The sequence below is a fragment of the Cheilinus undulatus genome, linkage group 10, assembly GCF_018320785.1.
Source record: "Cheilinus undulatus linkage group 10, ASM1832078v1, whole genome shotgun sequence".
Taxonomy (NCBI): domain Eukaryota; kingdom Metazoa; phylum Chordata; class Actinopteri; order Labriformes; family Labridae; genus Cheilinus; species Cheilinus undulatus.
In genome coordinates, this window is record NC_054874.1 from 30,385,102 (window position 1) to 30,408,192 (window position 23,091).

At 39.4% G+C, this 23,091-nt stretch overlaps 1 protein-coding gene across 1 annotated transcript; it reads left to right on the top strand.

The window, feature by feature from the left end:
• Nucleotides 1-200: 200 nt before the first annotated feature.
• Nucleotides 201-22,396, top strand: LOC121516421 (E3 ubiquitin-protein ligase RNF38-like). Its single transcript, XM_041797710.1, has 13 exons — nucleotides 201-275; nucleotides 967-1,577; nucleotides 8,262-8,314; nucleotides 8,488-8,669; nucleotides 12,399-12,828; nucleotides 15,503-15,643; nucleotides 15,820-16,008; nucleotides 16,576-16,737; nucleotides 16,845-16,948; nucleotides 17,338-17,419; nucleotides 17,510-17,631; nucleotides 19,308-19,407; nucleotides 22,056-22,396. The coding sequence occupies exons 2-13, from the start codon at nucleotides 1,292-1,294 to the stop codon at nucleotides 22,116-22,118; spliced, it is 1,914 nt and encodes a 637-aa protein (XP_041653644.1). The 5' UTR covers nucleotides 201-275; nucleotides 967-1,291; the 3' UTR covers nucleotides 22,119-22,396.
• Nucleotides 22,397-23,091: the final 695 nt, after the last annotated feature.

The following is a 23,091-nucleotide window of genomic DNA, read 5'->3' on the forward strand; positions in this document are numbered from 1 at the left end:
TTCATCAAATAAATAATGCTTTGATATTTGTTGAAATCATCTAACCCCTACTGGCTCTTGGATTTTTTGTAGGGTTTGTACAAGCACAGCGCAAAATAAGCCACTGACGGAATATATTTTGTCTGTGATCGATTGTGGTTGCCTTGACAGAGATGTGAAACTCCCATTGATTGATCTTCCCCTACACTCCCCGCTGACCAGAGAAAACACTCGATAGCGAATGCGAGAGGGGATTTAAATTGGACAAATACTGTCCACCTCACTTGACGGATAAGGTAGCTATCTATTTTCTTGTGCGGTATAATGTTATCTGCTTTTAGCCCTGTTTAGCGACAAGACTAACCTCGATACAGTGCGACGTTTGCTAGCTTGTAATGTCGGCACTGTTGGACTTGTTTTCCCCTCTAGACTCCGCTTCCTGTTAGCCTTGGGCTAGCTGGAAAATCGACATTATGCTAATTGACCGAGTAGGTATAGTTAACTATCGTCAAAGGGAGTAACTTTAATGCGTATAATACGATACCCGCAGTGTATCTACTACCCTTTTTTCACAAACATAGTCTATTAACTTTGTTTCAGTGCCAGATATAAGGGCTACTGGTTTCCTTTAGTTTGCTAGCGCTCGTCATCTAGCCATTTTGCTTGTGTTTAGGGATTTAAGTATTTAACTTGACGACTAATACTAACTTTAGTTGTAGTTGACTGTTAATACAGCAGTCAGTGTGAGCTAAATCGTTTAGGACCAAATTGTGTTCGTCTAGTAGCTTTAAACATACTTAAACCGACTGTGGGAAAGCCTGACTGATTCACTGTGAAAAGACAATAGAGAACCTGAGACTCGCGCAGCTGTTGTGTTGGAAACGACGAAAACCAAAAATTAGTAAACTTTGAGAAAATAGTGCTTTGAACGTTGCTTTTTATATAGCATGATACTATAATTACAACACAATTTATATACTTTTGTAGGGTTGAAAGTGGTGAAATTAAACGCGGTTTCCGTTCAGTTGGCTCACACCGAGCTAGGGGGAGAGTGGCTGGGGTCGATGCAGATGGTGCTTGTGCGACATATGAGGGCTTCCAGGTATCTCTGCTCATTATACTGAAACAACAGCTTTAAATGCATCAGAAAACACTCGCAGCAGCCGGTCGTCATCAGAGCTAACCAAGTAGATAAAGAGCCGCGGTCAGGAGAGGCAGGCTATTGCCCGTTTCTGGACGTCCATCTCTCCTACCTTCATCACGTTCATCCACCACCACCGCCCTCCTCCTCTTCCTTCTCCTCTTCCCGGCCATGGACCCCCCGAGGACGCGGTCTCGGTCTCGCTCTGGCTTCTACCATTTCGGGTTGAACGGTAACGTAGGGAACAACGGTAGCAGTAACGCGGTTAGTAACGGGAGCATTCTGAACGCCAGCGGAGGAGGGGTGAGCTACCCGCAGCAGAGCACCCCTGCCTGGGCGCAGCACCACGGCGGTCGCAGCTACCCGGAGAGCCAGCAGCAGCACACCCAGGGGAACTACCTGTCCGCGGGGGCGCAGCGCCACTCTTCGCATGGAGCACACAGACACCCCGGGGCTGGTAAGTAGGCTTCAGTAAACAGGGCCCATGCCCGGTCAGATGCACATCACACACATACAGGATACACCCCCTGAGGGATGCAAGCAGACCACTAGCAGCTTAACAGGCTTTTAGACATTTAACTAAAAGGCTTTGTGCTCTCACCACCAGCTGTTGCTTGAAAGGCCAGCTATATGTCATGTCAGGTGTTGTTGTGGGCTTTTTGCCGTAGAGGTTTGAATAACATTTACCCAAGTTAACAGAGCAAACCAGGCTGCTGAACTTTGTATAGTATGTCAGTGCTGAGCAGAATCATGACTTTTTCTTTGGATGTACTGACTAGTGTGAGACTGAAGGCCTCCTAGACATATTATGCAGCTCCTGTGTTCAAGACATGAAGATAATATAATGGGTTAACTCTTTAATAAATATTAAATGTTAAATCTTGTGAGAAGAGCATGATTTCTTAGTTCAAGGGCAGATGATTTAGAGATGCAGGCAGTTTGCATGGTCTTAATAAAAAAGACAGATGATTCAGAGTGGCTTGGAGGCTTGAAACAAGCCTTGAAATAAAATCTCTTGAAAAAAGAATTTACTTTTTAAAGGTATATTTTGGGGCTTTTTTAATGCCTTTATTTAGAATGGAGGACAGTGACAGAGCACGAAACAGGGATATAAGAGGGGGAGAGACATGATGGATTTGAACCCAGGCCACCCACGTATATGGGGTGCAACCTAACTAGGCCAGGGATGTCCAGACTTTTTCCACTGCGGGCCATATATAGAAATATAAAAGGATGGTGGGACCGCTTTCATATACCTCGCCTGAACATATTGAAGTAAGTGAAACCAATCAGATGTAGGTTAAGATATGCTTAGTAATTGTGTATGCTTAAATGGCTAGTTAATGGCTGACAAGGCAAATGGCCAACTATTTAGAGTGTTTTTTGGAGGCCAGTCAGAATTCATGGGCCCTGGTAGGCCCTGGCTTCTACTGGATTTGCCCCTGAAACACCATCAGTACAGTTAATTGCTATAATTTTCCATCAGGGCATTATAAATCAAGTTATTGCTATCATTTTGGTTGTCAATATGTTAACCATTTACAGCACTGTCTAAAGAAGTCACAAAAAGACCCAAATCAATAAATTTTTCTTGTCAAAATGTTTGTTTACTGAATTAGCATGGTATCATAGCCTTGCTTTGAAACTAAGAAGTGCAGTGTAGTCAAACACAAGCTTCATGTTCTAATCCGGGCCATATTTAATTTGATTTTTAGTAGGGCTGGGCAATTAATCACAAATTAGGTTAAATTGCAATATGGCCTGCTGCAATTTTCAAATCATAGAAATTGCAGTATTTCTTTAACTTGAAATGTGTCAAGACACCAGTTTAAAAATTTTTTTTTTTTTTTTTTTTTGCAGTGGCAGAGATTTTATGCACATTATGCAAACATTTAAGTGTCAATTTATTAAAAATAGTTTACAAAAATCTTCCTTTTTGTGTTTTATGTATGTTTTTCTTAATCAAAATGAGTGACATAAAAATTATAATGCCTTGAAACAAAGCAAATGACATCACATTTGCAATACAAGCAAAAATAGTTAGCTCATTCTAAATTAAACTGATGAAGCCTAGCGTTACTTCACGAAAGTCATACCCCATCTGCAATCAGCTGGTAGCCAGCCTCACCTCCTCCACCCCAGCCACCTCCTTTATCGCTTAAGGCTTGTTGCTCCCCCATATTCAGATTCATAATACTATGTATTAATTGCTTCTGAAATAGTTTCATTGTTTTGAATACATATGATCTTTATTTATGAAATTATTTATTGCTTAAATTTGTCAAAAAAATACTTAAGATTGACCCAAGAATAATCTCATATTAAATCACAATCGCAATATTTGGGGAAAAAATCACAATCAGATTATTTTTGCAAATCATTCATCCCTAATTTTTAGAATACGCTGCGGGCCAATTGAAAAAGGACTGTGGGCCGCATTTGGCCCCGGGGCCATAGTTTGGATACCTCTGCGCTAGGCCATCTCACTGTCTTAACTGACTTTTAATGCAGGAAAAAAGTAAATACTCTTTTACGAACCTGTTTCACTAAGACGTGGATTTAAAAACTTGAAAAAACTAAAAACAGAGAAGAAAACAGAAAACAAATCTAATCAGAACTGCAATAAAGCCCCAATTGTTTTCCAATATAAAAATGTTAATAAGATCATAATTCCCCTTCATTTCAGCCTTATGCTCAATAAGATGTTTGCAGAAAACAAAACATCCTGGTAATTCACCATCCTGTTTACATTATCATTACAGTTGTAAGGTTTCTGACCATACATGTGCAGCTGTGGTTTTATTCCTCCACATTTCAGCAGCCTTCTTTTTTTTTGTTTTTGTTTTTGTTTTTTTGCACAAAGGTGTTCAGAACATTCAGAATCCTGAATAAAGTTTTTTTTATAACACAGTATCCTGGTCTTATGGTAGACTCCAGGAATATCCAGGACTCACAAAACCAGGATCAGAGCTTATCCAGGTTTCTAAAGCCATGATAGGATGTTTGCATGCAAAGCACATGTCTGCAATACTTCAAAAACAGGATTATGACCAGGATACCAGTGTGCATGTAAATGCAGTCAATGACATCAGTGTATTTAGTGATGTGCAGGTTTCCAATACTGACTGTGGGAAAGTGACTTCTGTAATACCAGATTGAGTTCCCTCGAAGGCAAAAAATAGTGCAATGAATGAATGAAAGCAGGCTTTTAATGGGTCACTGTTGTAATAGCTGCACTGCTGCCAAACACCCAAAATAACCCGCAGAGGGGACACCAGTAAAAACACATGCTTCCCAAATTGAGCGACAACAGAGAGGGTCTTATGTGAATGACTTAAAGGGTGTATCTCCCAGCTGTGTGATCTGCCTCGTCCTTCCAAACAGCTGCACATGCTCCTTCCTGAATGGCTGCGATCAGAGTGTGATTTTCTGTGTGTAAGCAAAACAAGGCTGTGGATTTTAGAGTACATTACAGATTTCCTGTTTATCTGTGCTTGTGTTTTTTTGCATGGCACTTTCACATTCTTTGGCATCACATTATGCAGAATGTGTCAGAGTTGGAATCTGGAGGCGTTAAAAGAGTGTCCCCTTGTCTTATCTCAGTTTTTTCACCTCTGTCCCTCCCTTTTTCACTCCTTTGGTGGCAGACATGATCACCCAGTTTGGCATTTTTTAGTCTTTGCATTTGCCAACCTGCTAGGATTGCAACCTAACAGCAACTGTGTTTACAAATCTTTAATGAGTGATTATTTGAGATCTTCAGAGATGATAAGGGTAACACAAGTGTTGTTTCCCCCATTTTTGTTTTTTTTCCTTGTAAATAACATTTCAAATGTAAGAATAGGAGTAATGACAGCTAATAATATTAAATTCACTGACCATGTGACTTGATGTCCTCCTATGTGAAATATGCTGTTAGTTTTCCTCAGAGGGAACAAGGTTGTTCCTTCACACCAACAGAACTGATACAGACTCTTAACATCCCCTTTCCAATGGCCCCCCTGGGGTGAATCGGCATTAACAGTTCTAGTTCTCCTCAAAACACATGGGGGACTGAGGCCCAGGACCCTGTGAGGCCTACATAAAAAAGGAAGAGTAGATGAATTAAGATGCAAGCCAGTGGGTTGGCTGTACTGTGGGCTAGTGAGTCAAGCGACAGTCCCTCTGTTCTCCGCAGCCACTAGCAGGGCGCCTTTGAGCTGTCACTATCGCCAGACTTCACATGGCTCTGGAGTGGCGTCGCAAAGACAAGAAAGGGATGGGGGGGGGCTGCTTTTCAGATCTGTTGTTTCTGAGGAGCCAGGCGGGGGCTGTTTGGATGAGGGAAGCAGCAGAAAGAGATGAGGGGAGGAGAGACCCCCTCACACCCCCTCTTTTTGGTGATTAAAGGTTTTTGGGGGACTGCTCAGAGGAAACTCTTGTCAGCTGAGTTCAAGGACATCCTTCTTAAGCTGCTGAAATGTCTGTGTGCACATTCTGCATCCAGATTGCACATGTGGGCCCACAGATAAACAGTTGGGAGAGTGTTGTGTTTTTCAAAGATTATGGTTATGCTATTACAGCTTTTATTCAGAGATTTGTCCCTTTTTTGTTTGTATTTCAGTGTTTTGGGGGCACACTAGTCTATTCACATCATTGGGGAGTCTTCTTGTGACTATTTATTGATCTTTGGAGAAAGATTTTTATCCCCAGCTCATCACAACAAGATGAAAAATAAAATAGGGGAAAGAATCGGGGCTCTGAGCTGTTGTTGGAGATCTGATAATGGTTCACTGCCTTGCTAAGTGACACCTGAGCTTGCTAGATGACTCTGGAAATGCAGACTTGCAATAAGGCTTTTCAGTAACAAGTCATTTCTTGGAGACTTCTCTAGTTTGAGGTACTAAAAGGGATTAAACTAACTCCTTCTGGGTTATCACAATCTCGGAACCTTAAATATCAATATGATACTCATTAAAATCAAATGATATTGGTACTTGTTATGGTACCACACACAAATAGAAATCTAAGTGACCAATGAAGAGTAATTTCATTTTTCCTCCAATCAAGAATTGCAGGCAAACTCCTGCCCAGTCAAATGGTACCAACAGGATTTGTTAGCAAAAAGCTGTCAATGTAAAGATACATTGTTGTTCAAGGCACACCTGAGATCAAGCCAAACTCTACAAAATGGCCTCTTTTAAACATGTTGCATTACTTTAGTCATATTGTTGTAGTAATGGTTGCCTCTTGCCACTTCATTTAAAAAATACTGTTGTAGACAATGTACAGGAATTTACCTGGAATATTTAGTAGGGGATGGTTGACCAATTTTGGTTTTTCAGGGCCATTGCTGATCATGAGACCGATTGCCAATATTTGTTATCAAAAATATTTATTGTGATGCACAAAATGTACTTAACTTGACAAAAGTTAATGCAAATGATACTTTTTTGTGTATTTAATAATCTCCAGGGCACCCATCTGATGAGAAAGATGTAGTTTTTCAAAGGTGGGTGCCTTTCAATTAGGGCTGGGCAATTAATTGCAAATTAGATTAAATTGCAATATAGCCTGCTGCAATTTACAAATCACAGAAGTTGCAATATTTCTTAAACTTGAAATATGTCAAAATAGATTTTATTTTATTTTTTTGCAGAAGCTTTACAAGCTTAACCTCCGCCACCCAACCACCTCCTTTATAGCTTAAAGCTTGTTGCATCCTCATATTCAGATTCATGCTCTATGGATTAATTGCCCCTGAAATATTTCATTTTTTTCAATACACACTGTCATATGTATTCAATCCATATGGGGGTTTCTAGCCATGTGTTCCCTGGAAAGTCAAAGCCAGCTGCTTGACTAACCGAGGTAGCATCTTTAGAGCAGAGCCTTCTCTGCCAAGTAAAACTGTAGGCTACATCCATTTTGCAATGAAATAGTAAAATGTATGATGGGTGTTCCTGACTTAATGTAGGCTATAATATTGATTTATTGGTTTAATTTGTTGAAAAGTGTTAAGTTGAGTAATCTAATGATAATCGCATATTAAATCGCAATCATAATATCAGGGGGAAAAAATCGCTATTAGATTTTTTTGCAAATCGTTCAGCCCCACTTTCAATATTACTCTGCATTAAAATAAAGCAGACTTTATTGTTTTAAAACAAGTGGCCTTGAAAGTATCAAACATTTTGACAACCTTAGTTCTGGATGCACAACATTGGATATTCATGACATCCAGTAAGCCAAGATTTGTAAATTCATTTTGGCCAAAACCGATACGAATATATAACTGTAGCCCAGAACTAAAACTTCAGTCCTTAAAACATACTTTTAGGTTTAAGAATGAACTAAGAAACAAACCTCAGTCTGTAGAATACCATTTAAAATTGAAGGAAAGAGGAATAAAAAAAGACTTGTCTAAAAATACATCCTCAGAAGAAAAAGAAAAATCTAGACACCCATACTGGCCCCAATCAACAACAGAATTTCTTCTTTGTTATTGACTTAAACATTAAATTTGATCTTACTACTGCTTTATCAAGTGATCAGCTAGAAACAGTCCTATTTGGCAATCCATTTAGGTAACATACAGAATAGCGATGTGAGCTGATGACTGCAGACAGAAGTCATTATCTGCATTCAAACATTGTTGCATGTGCAGAGCTAACAAGATGCTCTGCTGTGTTGTACATGTTTGATAAGTGGATGTCTGTGTGTCTGTTTTCTGCGAGTTGGTGCTCAGTCTTTTCATGGTAGATCAGTGGGAAAGATCTGTCTGTGAGAGCCACAGAGGAAGGCTCTAATGTGACATCTTCCAGAGATGGCTTCCTTTCTTGTCCACACAATTAAAGCAGGAAATTCAAAGGAGTTTTTGGAGGACGGACCCTTGTGGAGGACAGCAGCTCTGTTTGTGAAGAGAGATGTTGGATGTACTTTGGTGTTACTGTTGTGGGATTTAGTCATTTTTAAATCTGTCAGAGAAAATCAGCCTTCATGATAACAACTGTTTTGGCATTTAGTGGTCTTCAAATTTGAAAATAAATCAAAATCTGTGTGGTTTTGTGTTTCAGCTGGCATGGGGAGCTTAAGCCCATGTGTCTTGTGATGCTAATGTGTTCTTTCAGTCCTGATTGTCTTTTTCCTCTGTGACCTGCAGGAGGAGTGCTACATTTTCATCCAGATAATGTGTGCAGTGAGGACCGGGAAAAAGTAAGTATGAAACATGACCCATGCCTGTTGCCTCTGCTCTGCTCCTGGTTTGAATAGGATTTGTATGCCATTGTTTTCTTTCTTACTCATCCTCTCCTTTTGTCTGTCCTCTTTTTGTTTCTTCCTGACCCCCCGGCTTCTTCCTCACTCTCCTCCTTTACCTCTGTGTGTAGATGGAAGACAGCCCAAGCCCAAAAAGGCAGCGTCTTTCTCAGCAGTCCATGCTGGATCTAAACTCCGCCCCTCCCTCTACCCCATCCTCTCCTATTCGCCCCTGGGAACTGCCTCCTAGTCGCAGACCACACCCCCACTACATGCCAGAGAGATGCCACACTCCCCTTCGCAACAGACGCAGGTTAGTGTCTGACACAAATGCAAGTAAAAATCATTTTATAAATGATGATGTTCAAAGAAGGTTATACAAGATTAGAATGAATGTATTTGTATTGAATGTATTTCTTGTTTTTCATGGCTGTTGTAAGTAAGTAGGCTATAGTAAAATCGCAAAATCTTTAGTTGTTGAAATGTTTATCATCATATATTGAACACCTTTGGAAGTACAAAAAAGAGTTCAAAGATGGCATTGTTAATTTGGGGTTGTTTATTTTAATCATATTTTGTATAGTTTTACTCAAAATAAGCCCTAGTAAAAGCTTCTTCAGGGCAAAGGAAAAAAAAATTGGGGTCACACGGCTCAGAAATGACAAAAACAGCTTCCAGATCTCTGTGGGTCAGTGTTTTTGATTCAGGCTCATTAAACAAAACAACATTAACTGTGTCTAGAATCAAGAATTACACAATTCATTTGATGATCAAACTGTTTCCAACTGAGTTTCATTCTAGGTGATTTAAGAAATATGTAGTTCTCTGGCAGACACTTAAAACTGTTCATTGTGATCTAGCCGGTGTTACAGGAGTCACCAGTACTATAACATGGGGTGAGCCAGATGCATTCTTAATACTGTTTTTCATTTGAAAAGCGAGCTGTGTCAGATATCAACCAATATCAAGTATAAAATGTATAGAGAGCGGTGCTATAGTTCATCTAAAGCTTCTTCATGGAGATATGGCATCATGACCACTAGAGCAGCTGCTACCATCACTCAGTGCACGTGGCCTGATGAAACAAAGTATTCCTTCAAATTTATTGGCGTCATTTACCAATATTTTCCTAAGATTTTCCTTAAATTTGTTCAAAAGTTTCTAAACGCAGCCTTTGTCAGTTTCTTGATGTGTTCCTAAACTGGTGAATTGTAGTGTCTTGTATTCTTAAACTGATAAATGCTTGTAAGCTGGAAGCTTGTGCACATTTTTTCTTGTTAGCATACAGAAACACTTTCATGCCCATATAAAGGCATGAGACTGCAGGGCTGTGTGCAGAACAGAGGGCACAAAGAAGTGAGAAGAAAAGTGGTGGCAAGTCAGTAGGGTCCTAGTGAAAATAAACTGCTGACTGGATGCCAAGTACAAGAAATACTCAGATAGTTCCAAAGTGGATGTGTGTTGCTCATAATGCAACTGGAAGAGGTAGATGTGATTATATCGATAAGCACCAGAAATGGGTGTTAGATAGGTGCTGCAAACACATTTACTAGGGATGCACGATAGTTATCGGCACCGATAAATTATCGGCCGATATTGCATATATTTTACATATTTTAATTTTCCCGATAATAAAATATTAACCGATAAATTCCACCGATAATAAAGGCGTTTGTTTTCTTTCTCACGAGACTACACATTCCGAAACAGCAGGTGGTGCCGCAGTACGTTTCCCGCTGTTAAGCACCACAGAAGAAGAAGGACACAACCTCAGCCGTACTGGCGGAGCAATTCAGTGTTTTCGGGGAGGATAACACAACAGTGTTTGCAAAAGTTGCCCCGCAAAGATCCTGAAGAGTGGAAAACAGTCTACGAGTTTTAACAATCTTATAAGTCACTTAATGTCATCATCCTAACAGCATTAAAACAAAGCGGCAGTAGCCGCTAGTGTTAGCTGTGGGCATTAGGACCAAGCCAAAGGTTAAGACAAGGCAGAGTGCTGATTGAGCAGGCATTGGAAACTGCACAAAGTTCGTCAGAGCCAAAAGGCAGCGCTAATAATGACAAAATCATTCTGATATCTCCTGATCCACCGCTACTTTCATTAACGTATACCTGCCTGCTCTGTTTGACGTGGATTCATTCAGTCTGATCGACATTAGGAACAGAAGTTTAGCCACAGACCACAGTGGACTTTACATTTTAACCTATCTCTGATATGACTTATGTCAGTGTATATTTTTAATTTTTATGTAAAACATCAGCTCTCTTTATTTGTAACTTATGCAGCAAAAACAAAAACCCAGACCCCAAACATTTCCATTTGTTAATCATTACAGCTTGTTATCATTTGGTTTTATGTCTGATTTATTGTTTAGTTAAATGAAATGTCAGATTTGACCACTTGCCTAGATACTTAAATTTATTTCAAGGAAAAAGGGGAAAAATGTACGTCAGTTGTTTGTGTATTGTACTTTGGTACACAAATGTTTAACTAAAAAATAACAGCTGTAAAGTCAAAATTGTTTTTTTTTTTTAAACATGAGTGATATTAGAGTAAGTTATAAATATCTTTGCTCACTATATATTAACCCCTTCTTACCACCAGATGTGCATAAATACATCAAATAAATATATGTTTTCAAACCAACAATTGAAAAAAAATGATCAGTTCTTATCGGTTATTGGCCATCAGGAGTAGGAAATGATCCGTTATCGGTATCGGTTCAACAAAAAAATTATTGTGCATCACTAACATTTACAGTAATGCATCACTCGCTCAGATAACGCTGTAATCAGAAACGTCATGCATCACACCCTAACAGGAGGATTCAGTTCAAATGAATGAGAAATAGTTTATATATGCCATTTTATCAAAACGAATTGATGATGGGAAGAAATTATTAGGTGGAAACTTTTTTTTGGTCGAGGCTGTGGTTGTTCAATGATGGAACGAGATTCAAGCACATTTATATAAACTAAAATATATGTATATGATAACAGTTTAATAGCAGTATAGGTAGATATTGGCTTAAAAAGTGAATTATTGGTATAGGCAAATATGAAAATTTCTGCTAATATTTAATAACCTATTTTTCCAACATATCAGAGTCTTAGGCTGGACCAACAGGCTTATGTCGGCTAAAGTCTTTTTCTTTATTCATCATTATTCCTCACACTTTAAAAGTGTGCATTTGAGGAATGAAATGTGTTCATTTGTTCATCCTTGAGTTTTAAATTTTGTGTTTTAAGGACTGAAGTTTAAGGTACAAACTACATTTAAATATGGATATAGGTATGAGTTAAGTTTATTTTCTATATAAAGGCAGATCTAATATCCTGACTCATATCCAACATTGTGCATCACTAATGTAAACATGCAACGTTTATTTTCCCATTTTAACATTCGGCAGTAAATATCAAACCTTGTATGATTAAATAAGTTGCCGATGTTGACTCATGTATTTGTATGTTAATTCATTAATTAAAATTGTTATGTCTCTGTCCGCCCTGTTAACTTTCCCTCCCTCATTTTTTGGTCATAATTCTTATATTTAATGACAGCAGTGGTGTCCTGTTGAGTAGATAAACCGTGTGGGATGCCGGCTTGATCAAAGAACTCCTTTATTAAAGAACTAGAGCACCAAATCGGTCCTAGGTCTGTACTTGACTACTAATGTTACTGCAGGATGAAAGCTGAAGCACTGTACTGTTAGTGAGCAGGATTACAATCTCCACATGTAAGAAACAGTACTGAAAGAAAAGCTGAATTTTTTGGACTTTGTTGAACAAAATGACAATCATCCTTCAGAAAGACAGTTTAAACCTTTCTCCTCTGGGTGGCTGCCAAAAACAGACGGCCTCCTATGTACTACTATGACTATTCTAGATTTTACAGTGCATTGATATATGGTGTTCTTTTTTTTTACAAGTAGGTTACTGGTGGTAGATGACAGCACTGGTGTTATATTTTAAGCCATACAGATGAATACACAGCCTCTTCTGCCTCTTCTTTAACTTTGTTATCATTTTCCCTCTTCAGCCCTCCTATGAGACGCCAGCGTGGCCGGAGAGACCGTCTGACCCGCCACCACCACCACGCCCACAACAACCACCACCACTTCAACAGCAACAACAACCACCACCACCATCACCACCCCAACGCCCACCACCACCACCACCACCTGCACTCCCACCATGTCTCATCTTCAGGCCACCAGGATGAGAACTACCGCCACCCAGCTCCGCCCCAGGGCTACCCGCCTTATAGCCAGCAACCACCTCGAGGGCCGGGACCGGGGCCAGAGGAGCGCCCAGGTCACCATCCTCAAAATCCGTCCCCGAGACCACTCCACCAGTCACCAAACCTGTCTCCTAGGCTGCTGCACCCTGCGGCTCATCCACAGCATCCACACCCACACCCCCACCCATCTCAGCAGCAGAGCAGCGTGGTGCTGGACCTCCATGAGCAGGTGACTTCTTTAGATAGTAAGGCCTCTATAGGTCCTGTGTATTGGGATAACAATCTGAATATTTGATATAGACTTTATTTTTTTAAGTGGACCTCCAAGCATGATGAGATGTTTATACCACAGTTTAGAATTATGATTCAATACTATTAAAAATCAAACAATATTGGTACCTACTTTAATATTCTACAGCAAAGGCGGTTTTGTTTGTTCAGTAACCTCAGAAGCATGTGCATTATTAAAATCACATAACATATCAATATGAGACATACTATTTATAATAATGATAATAATCATCATAATTATAATACTAATAATAATAAAAGGCAAAATAATTTAGATTTAAGACATCTTGTAGACAAATAAGACAAATAACATACTCCCAAGTAAATTATTTCCTCTGAATTATCATAAAAATCAAGAACAAGTGTATTCAGTGATTCTGCGGTCTGACTATGCTTTCTGATTTTCTTTTTAAGATAATTGTGTACAGATGTTAGGTTTCCTGTCAACAGTCCACACGCCTGGACAACATAGGGACCGTTTACCAGAGGGCATATCTTCCTTTCTTCTCTGCTGTATATTTGACACAAATGTGGTGTGTACATCTCTAAGAGGTGCTAAAAGGACCCAACAAAACATATTTTTTTGCTGTCTGATGGATAAGTCAGGCAGCAGGGGCTCGCAGAAAGGTCACACCCCATATACGCTGACAGCCTGGGTTCAATTCTGGCCTGTGGATCCTTTCCTGCATGTCATTACTTGATCTAAACTTGACACAAAAAGTGAGGAATTTTGTGTTTGCTAGGTTATTGCTTTGTTGTTTGTCTTCTTATAATGCTGGGAAAGCTATTTATTTCCTTTAAAATGGATGAGCAGCTGAGCTGAGTATGTGAGTTGCTCCCATAAAAATTTGCCAAATTTTCTCTGCCAATGTCAAACAGCTTATTCTGCCATTGACTCTTGTTTGGTGCTGTTTGGTCATATACTTCTGTGAGATCCTTCAACCAGCATTTGTTGCATGTCATCCAGTGTGGTTGTGTTGGTCACTCTGGCACGAACAGCACGCCCAAGCTGATCCCAGAAGTGTTCAGTGGGTTGAGGTCAGGACTGCTGGGAGGCCATTCCATCCTCTCCACTCTCAAATCCTGAATGTAGTCTATGATAAACCTCAATCTGTGGGGGCAAGCGTTGTCATCTTGGAGCAAAGAGTTTGGTCCCAGACTGTAGAGATATTAACCTGACACACCGGATGGATTTGTTTCACACATCTATCTGGAAAACCTCTGATAGCAAGCGTTCGGCAAAGGGCAAAGCCTTTGAAAAAAAATGGAGGGTGACTGGATGAACGTTCTCTCACATCTTTACGGGCCAATCAGAGCAACAAAATGTGACGTCGTAGCCGCTACTGAGGAATAAGCTCCATATAGAACTGCATAACGCAAATTATGGTGACTATAGACATGTCAGTACACGTCTTTTGTATTTTTTTTTATAGAAAACAACTCACTGCTGTTCTTTGTTCTTCTTTTAATGAAGCAATGCTGTCATGTTCTGATAATACTGGCGCTTTAGCAGCATCCGCCCTATTATCTTCAGCCATAATTGCACCGGCTTCTTGTTGCTGCTTGCTTACGACACGATTCTACTGCGCCCGAAAGTACTACCCCTCAACGCTGATTGGTCCTGTCACTTTCTAACCGAGCCCAAATGGTTCAGATGGGAACTTTGCAAGATGGATTTTCCAGTGAGAAACATGGAAACGGGCGGATCCTTCTGCTCTGCAAGGTTATGAAGATATAGGATTGCCACCGGTTGAAGAATCTCATCTTGGCATCTCCCTTGGCATAAGTCACCTGATTGTCAGCACCTGGGGACACCAGAAGCTCAAAACCAAAGTCATTAGCAACTGCAAAATAAGCTGTTTGGCATTGGCAGAGAAGATTTGACAAACTTTTCACAATTTTAAAGGGAAATAAACCGGCTTTCCAACGGTATAAGATTTGTTGTCAGGGCGCATTGTTACGACTAAGAAATAATCTGCCAAACACAAATATACTTACTTTTTGTGCTAAGTTTGTATGCTGACCATGGTTCTCTTGAAAATGCAACTTTATTTTTTCTTTTATAACTTTGGCACTTTTCACTACTATCAAACATAGAAATAACAGACTGTAAAGCTTTTAGGAAGCAGTATTGGTGTGTAAAATGCTTTTATCTGCCATATTCTTTGGTAAATGTCAACTTTAACGAAGAGAACTTAAACCTGGTGCGTCTCATTTTTTTTCTCCTGAAGGCACATCCAAACAAGCAGTTTTCTTTTCATTCTGAAGCATCATTTTGGATGTCTAAGTGAAAACTGCAAATTGGTTTAGTCACAGTTTGATTATTAATGAATTGCGCTTCTTGAGATATAGTGAAACACATTAAAATTCTTATTTGTTGGGATAAGAGCTGTTTACTTAAACCCCAAATCAGATACAAGGTTAATTTCAATCTGCAGGTCCTTCTCAGGGGGAAAAGTGAGTCAAGGGGTTTGATTAGATGCTTATACATGTAAAATATAAGTGCCGATACAAATGCAAGAGCTAAGTTCTTTACTTCCAGCTACTTAGCTTGAACTCTGGCTGTGTGTCTAAATTTCCTGACCTCTGACTCTTTGATCTCCATATTTTAGGGTTCAGCTCCAGTTTCGTATCCTTTGTCTCCTCCTGGAGCTCCACCAGGCCTACCGCCTCGCTCTGCACCTCAGCAGATCCCAGCATGCTCAGTGGTCTTCAGTGGACAGCACTATCCTGTGTGCAGTGTCCCTCCTCCTGTGAGTGTTTCGAGGTTATTCATTCCATTTCTTGATTTAAGTTGTACAGTGAAGGGTTGCAAATTTTTTGCTCGTGGTGATTTTATATTTTGTATTGTTTGATGAATTGAAAATTCTGGTTGTATCAGTCCTTACTAAATGGCATGCTGACGTTTACTCATTTGTCTCTCCACCAGGTGCTTCAGACTTGTTCTGTTCAGCACTTGCCCATGCCTTACCCATTTCCATCACTGCTGTCCAGTGACCCCACCTTTCTTCTTCCCCCTCCGCACCTTCCCCATCCCCCAACACACCTGTCTCACCATCCACCTCACCTTCCCCAGCCTGGACAGTTTGGACCCTATCCAACACAACAGGCTCGATCGGTGAGTGGAGATCTATACCTTGAACATGACTCACCTTTTTTCGATTTGATATCTGGAATAATATAAAAACTGACTGTTTAACTGTAAGTGAGTGTAGTTATGTGCTGCTAGAGTCAGAGTTATTAAATCCTGTTTCACACAGAAATTCTAGAACAGTGCAACAAAAGCAGCGCCTCACTACTCTACTTTAACCTCAGAACTAAACACCACCATCAAACTACAGCTCCAGTTTGGCAAGTTTATACAGTATTTCAGCAGAGAAGTTGCAGGAGAGGCGTGATGTGTGAACAAACAGCACATTCTTTACGTAAAGAAATGCATAGAAAGCTATTTGGTTGCGCCAACTCTTGCTTTTATATGATTAATAATATATATCAATTTACAGAGAAAATGTTTTTCTTATTGCACCCCAAGCACTCTATAAACTATGAAGATTTGTAATTTGTCAAATGTATTTGGTACCTAGTGTTTGAAATGTTTTGAGCTAGTCTGCGGCAGTGATCACGTTTCATGGTAACTTTGTATTTTAAGTTGTGTTTTTTGCACATTTATTCTCCACAATCACAGCCGTTACAGAGGATAGAGAATGATGTGGAGCTGCTTGGAGAACACCTGTCTCTGGGCGCGGGGCTCCACTATCCTCCTGCCACCCATCCCGCCCTCACACCCCACTCCACACAGCTTCACTTCCTGTCCCATGATCCCCTGCCTCAGGAATTCTTTGGAGTGGTGAGCCATAAGTTTAACTCAGTTTGATGTTTTTATCACCTGTTTTAGTAAGAGGAAAACACAAGTGAGTGATATGCTGTGAATGTTTTTTTCATTTGTCTCCTCAGTCCTATCCAAACTTTATTCCTCGGCGACTCCCAGGGCGACGGTACCGCTCACAACAGCCACTGCCACCTTCGCCTTACCACCCAAGCCTCCTGCCTTACTTCCTGTGAGTAGATCAGTGTGTTTTCTCACAAGACAAGACAGAAAGATAAAGAAATTCAACAGACCCTGACCTAAATCATCATTTTAGGTTTAGAGTTTTCTGTTGATTAATACCTTATTAGAAAAGCATTAACTGTAGACTACAGAGGAATGGCACTAGGGCTGTTTGAAAGGAAATAAACCATTTCATTTTAAATTATAAAGTCTTTTTTTACCACAAGGTAAGTGAAATCTTGTGAAGAATTTTAAAAGTGGATCAACTGATTGTAACAACAGCAATATAACCGTAACGGCAGAATTTTTGGATTAAAGCAAAAGATGTCACATGAAAATCACAGCGTACATTTTCTTGGTTAGTTAGATGAACAGAATTTTAATTTCTGTGTCCTGTAGTTCAATGCTGCCAGTCCAGCCCACCGGTCCTGCGATCAGTTTGGAGCTGGATGTTGATGATGGAGAAGTGGAAAATTATGAGGTTAATATTTATCTCCTCCCTCTTCATTCCTACATATGCTCTTTTTTACCAGATGAAGGGTCTGATTTCTCTGTTTTTATTTCCTCACAGGCCCTCCTGAACCTTGCAGAGCGTCTGGGAGAGGCTAAACTCAGAGGATTGACAAAGGGAGACATAGAGCAGCTTCCTTCCTACCGCTTCAATCCAAATAACCATCAGTCTGAGCAAACACTGTGAGTGCAACCATCAAGTCATCTTTGTTAATAGGAAATCAGAATCAAGTTGTTTTGACATATGGCGATTTTTTTCTTGGTGTTTGGTGTAATAAAAGATAAAAAACAGTGGCACTCCAGCTGACAGGGAACTTGAATAGACTAATATTAAAAGGTAGCATTATATAATGGAATACAAAGAAACGAAAAGAGTTTGTACAAAGGTGCAAAGGATGTGTAGATATGTTATTGACTAGTTATTGTGCAGTTATCTAAGAAATTTAAAACAAAGTGGGCAGTTGTAAGCAGAAAAGATCATGGCTGATTTATTCTCATGAAACATTTTTATTTTATTTACATTTATTTAACCAGGAGAACCTCATTGGGATTGAAAAATGTAATTTACAGGAGTATCCTGGCCAGGACAGGCAGCAGCATGATCAGAGTTGCTGACATAGAACATAAAAACTATTACAAGCAACTAGTCAAAACATCCTCCAACACCTTTAATTTACTTTCAAAAAGATTTAAGACAGACACAAAGTATTCTGTAATAGATTCCAGTTTGCAGGAGCACCTTAAACTCCTTTTATTCATTTCAAGACGGACTTTGAGAACAGAGAGCAGAAGTAAATACTGTGACTAAGTCACAGAGCGAAGACTGGAGCTCCCAGAACTTTTCACATGAATGAAATTATAGATATATGATCGAAGCAGATTAAGTATAGCCTTAAAAATAAGGATATGCCAGTGCTTTTGTGTATGTGTGGTCAAAGAAAGCCACACAACTTGATCACACAGAGTAAATGATGAGTTTGAGACTTAAGACTGGTAATAAACCTCAGCGCCCCATGGTACACAGTATCCAAAGACTGAAGGTATTGAGAGGATGTATGCATGCACAGAACATCCCCATAATCAATCAGAGACATCAAAGGCAGCAACAAGTCTTTTCTTTACAGTAAAAGAAAAACAAGACTTATTTCTGAAATAAAAATCCAGCTGCAGCATTAACTTCTTTACAAGTTGCTCAATTTAAAGCTCAAAAGTCAAAGACTCCTCAATCAAAAGCCTAAGGTATTATAAGACGAGACACTCACACTGAGACGTGGTGATAGCAGGAAGGTTTGACGACTTTTTCGTAAGTTTTCAATAAGATCAAATTTAACACACACAGCGTGTCCTGTCTTGTATAAGCAACAGAGGGTCTGATGCTGTGTAGGAGTGGAGCAGTAAATTACAGTGTTATCAGCATATAAATGACAATCTGCATTGGGAACATTTTGAGCTATTATGTTATTATAAAGTGTAAATAACAGTGGTCCCTGAACCCTGTGGCAGGCTATCAAATGATATTTGTTTTATATTTTATTGTTGAAGCTCCTCACAACCACCAAAACTGTGTTTTTTCTGAGTATTTAAACATTTTAAATGTTTCTTTTTATCTTAAAACTTATTTTAAGTAACTGGGTTCAAAAAATATGTAGCGTATATTGGATCAACAAAAAAAGCTGAAACTGCCCTGGAAACATATTTGAGTTTTACTAACATCATGTCTTTTGGACCTTTGCACTTCCTGGTACACATTAAAAAGAAGCTTGAATGTTCCTAAATGTTTTCATATTACTCAGGAGGAAATGAACAGATAGCTCTCTGGTGTTGCTGTATGGTACATGTAAATACTTGTTGTGTTGCAGGTGTGTGGTGTGCATGAGTGATTTTGAGTCTCGCCAGCTGCTGCGAGTCCTTCCTTGCAGCCACGAGTTCCACGGGAAATGTGTCGACAAGTGGCTGAGGGTAAGCATTCAACTTAAAGAGCTCTCCTACTCAGTATGTAATGAAGATGTATTAAATGTATACACATATTTACCATCTCTAATTTTCTTGTTTAAGGACAAGAAAATCCTCTATGATCTCAGTTGATTTTATTATTCAAATAGCTTTGTTAAATGTTTTGAATGAGTGTTTTGACAATCTTAGTCTGTCTGAAATCACACTGCTCACCATATAGTGCACTATGAAGGGCATTTAGCATTTTGTAGTGTTTTAACTATGAGTGATTATTAACCTGCCCTGTACAGCTGACTTACTGTATCCCACATTGTGAGAAGATGTGTCAGTGCAAAACTTTCCCAAGAGGAAAGGGACATATAAAAAAATGATGTCTTCCTCAAGAGTTATCTTTGTGTTTAATACCTTTGTCTGAAAGGTGTGCCAATGGTGAATATAGCAGGAAATCATGAAAGGAGAGAGTGGGGAATGAGATGTAGGAAAGAAGTTAAGGGTTAGAGTCGAACCAGGACAACAGGCTCTCCGGGGCACACAACATAACCTGTAGGCCTACCAGCACCACAGACTGGGACATTCGACTCCTCTTATCTATGGTAGATGGATGAGATGAGCACAGCCACTGCAAACACACAACCACAAGAAAATTGGAGAACAGTGCTGCAGGGATGACACATTTTTATTGGCCAACCTGAAAGTTAGCCTTGCTTGCTCTTTACAGAGTGACAGCCTATAAGTTTCTTTCATAGGATTATCGCAGAAAATTAGCTCCTCAGTGAAAAAAAGAAGTTAAGCACGCACACAAATAATTAGTTAATCAAGATAATCTTTAAAAATGAACACCACTGCTATGAGTTTTAATGCGTAAACAGAAGTGGTGAAAGTTAAAAGCTAATGTTAGGCTTTAAAGGAACAACACCATGGTCAGTTGGCCTCAATGTCACCTTCACTAAGCTTTAATTTGTTTGTTTAATTTGCTTCATCTCTTCTGTAAAGACTCTCTCCTTAGTGTGACTAAGAAATTATAAAGTTTGTGTCAGGGTGGTTGAGTCAGGTTAGTCTGCATTGAGAAGTGCTGTCAAAATGCTTACGTTTTGTGCCGTTTACAGCTGTGTCAACTGTTGAAATTGTGGGGAAAAAAAGCAAGCTACTTCTGAGTATAAAACGTAGTGAAGAGTTCAGGCAAAAAGTTTGAAAAGCTCATGGAGAAACAGAGGCAGACATGGATTAAAAACCTCCGTCCAAGCCTGGACAGGCGGAGTTAGACAAGGCTCACATATGGTCTGTTTCCATACAGCAGCCCAGTCTGGTTCAGTATAGTTTGGCACGGCAAACCCTGCCCATGTCTGTCCATCTCACTGCAATGGGAAGTTTGTCTCTTTTCATAGATCTGGATCATTTGGCTCAGTTTAGTGATAAAAGCCAGTCTTTTGGCACACAAACGGCTCTTCCATTTGACACCAGTCTGGCTTTTTAAATGTGTATGAAATATGACAACAATAGAGGAAAGGAAACTGGCTCTCAAACAGGAGCCACTTCTGGTCGTTCATAAAAAGCGAGCTTATAAGAACCAGTTCATTTATGAATGGCATGTCATTACTCTGTGAGAAAGGCTTATTTGGTTAATATCACATCACTGTTTCCATAAAAAGGATGTCATGACAAAAAAAAAGCTGGTAGAGGGGCAATGCTAGCCTTTTAGCTCAGTACAAGACTTCATAAGATTCTTCCCTTCGTCTGGCTAGATGTGTAGTAGGAGGTCTGTAGGACTGATTGACCAGTCATTTGTGATATTGGTTCGACTCCACCCCAGGGAAATCAGTGAACTTGTGGGAAAAATCACTTTTTTGTAAGGTGTATGGATCATACCCGTCTAAATTTTCTGATCACAACTGCAGCATGCAGGTCCACTGAAATTTTTAACATACATGCTGTCCTCCATTCTCATATATTCCTAACCAGTGTTATTCACTTCCTGCACCTCTTCTGACTTTTCTATGTCATCAGGATCACATCACTGCAGACAACCTATAAAGAGTAAAGGATTAACATTCGTTTTTTTTATGATGATGACACGCTTCATACTAGTCTGCACAAAAACGAATAAATGGTGGCAAAAATACTTATTTTTAGATAATACAGTACCCTATAACATAATTCATTTATAAGTTATCACTGAAATTCTACTGCTTCTATTAATATTTCCAGCTGCATTTTACATTTAATTGTAGGAGTAATGAATTTCACTTTTTAGTTGTTGTACTAATGAGCTCCTTTATAGTCCACTACAGTGAACTGTCTTTGTAGAGAGAAGGGAGGGTGTGATTTCAGCCACAATAACTGATAATCCACATTCATCTCATCTGACACAAACCTCATCACACATTGTCTTACTGAAACTACTAAAGTGACTCTTGAACTCAGAGTTCTTGAGCTAATAAAAACAACTACTTGTGATTGTGGTGTGCACCTCAGTGTCATTATGAACTTGATTGTAGAAAATTATGGATCAATGCAAACAAAGAAGGTCATGGTGTTAGGCTTTTATATAGGGAGTGTAGTGATGGTCCAAAAATAATAATGGTTTAATAGTAATGTTATTTTTGATTCAGACTTCCTCCATTAACTTAATCTTTGTACCCTCTCTCTGGACTCAGGCCAACAGGACGTGTCCCATTTGTCGGGCTGATGCCTCCGAGGTGCAGAGAGACTCAGAGTGACCACATGAGGGCGCCAGACACTCCTGATAGATTGTCAAACACATCCAGCACTACCTGCTCCTGTTTTACCGCTACACATGAACTTCTTACACCCACTCTCGCGTCTGTTCATGCAGCACCCCTCCTGTTTTTATAATTTAACTCTTTACCCCTTCTCCCTGACATTTAATCTGATTCTGATTTCTTTCCCAGTTATTTAACCTGATGTAATTTCCCCTCCGTCTGTTTTTCACATGAATGTTCCCCTCATAATTTTGAGTAAATGAAATTCAGCCTGACATCTTGGCTTGTGTGTCATTGGGTCAGTCCTGTAACGGGGGGCTGTGGTACACAAATGTGTGTTTTCTGTGTATGAGAGATTTTTAGATGTCTAGCATGCCTGAGTTGTTGTGTATCAGATGAGAGTCCGTGTCATCTGGGGGCTTTTTGCTCTCCTGAGTGAGTGACTTTACTTCCTGTTTGTACGTTTATGCACTGTTCGTATGCATACTGTGTGTGGGTGTGTGTGTTTTAGACTTAAATCCTTGTCTTTAGTTTGACACTAAGGGTCCATGTCGCCACTATACTTATTGGTTGCCTCTTTGATCCATCTCTTTCAGTAGATTTTCATTATCATTCTTATGATAACTATGATTTTGATATTCCTATAATTATAATAATAATAAAAACTTATTATTATTATTATTATTATTATTATTATTATTATTATTATAGAACCATTACAAGTGATTGTTTTCCTGCCTGGCAGTTACCTCATCATTCCAGTTACAGTCTTCATTCATTACACACGCTTCACGGCACTACTTTGGAAGAAAGCACATGATATATTTTTCTTTTCCCTTCTTTTTATAAGTAGATAAGTTTGTCTGTGACTTTGCTGTGGCACATGTGTTACATATATACATATATCTATATATACTGTATAAATCTACGAATATCTGTATACCAAATAAAAGGCTTGATATGAACTTTT

What these genes read in the sequence shown, in the direction of transcription:
- LOC121516421 (XM_041797710.1), top strand. Translation starts at nt 1,292, where the DNA reads ATGGACCCCCCGAGGACGCGGTCTCGGTCTCGCTCTGGCTTCTACCAT. An exon ending in CATCAGTCTGAGCAAACACT is followed by an intron (nt 17,632 to 19,307) that starts GTGAGTGCAACC and finishes GTTGTGTTGCAG; the next exon opens with GTGTGTGGTGTGCATGAGTG. An exon ending in GTGTCGACAAGTGGCTGAGG is followed by an intron (nt 19,408 to 22,055) that starts GTAAGCATTCAA and finishes CTCTGGACTCAG; the next exon opens with GCCAACAGGACGTGTCCCAT.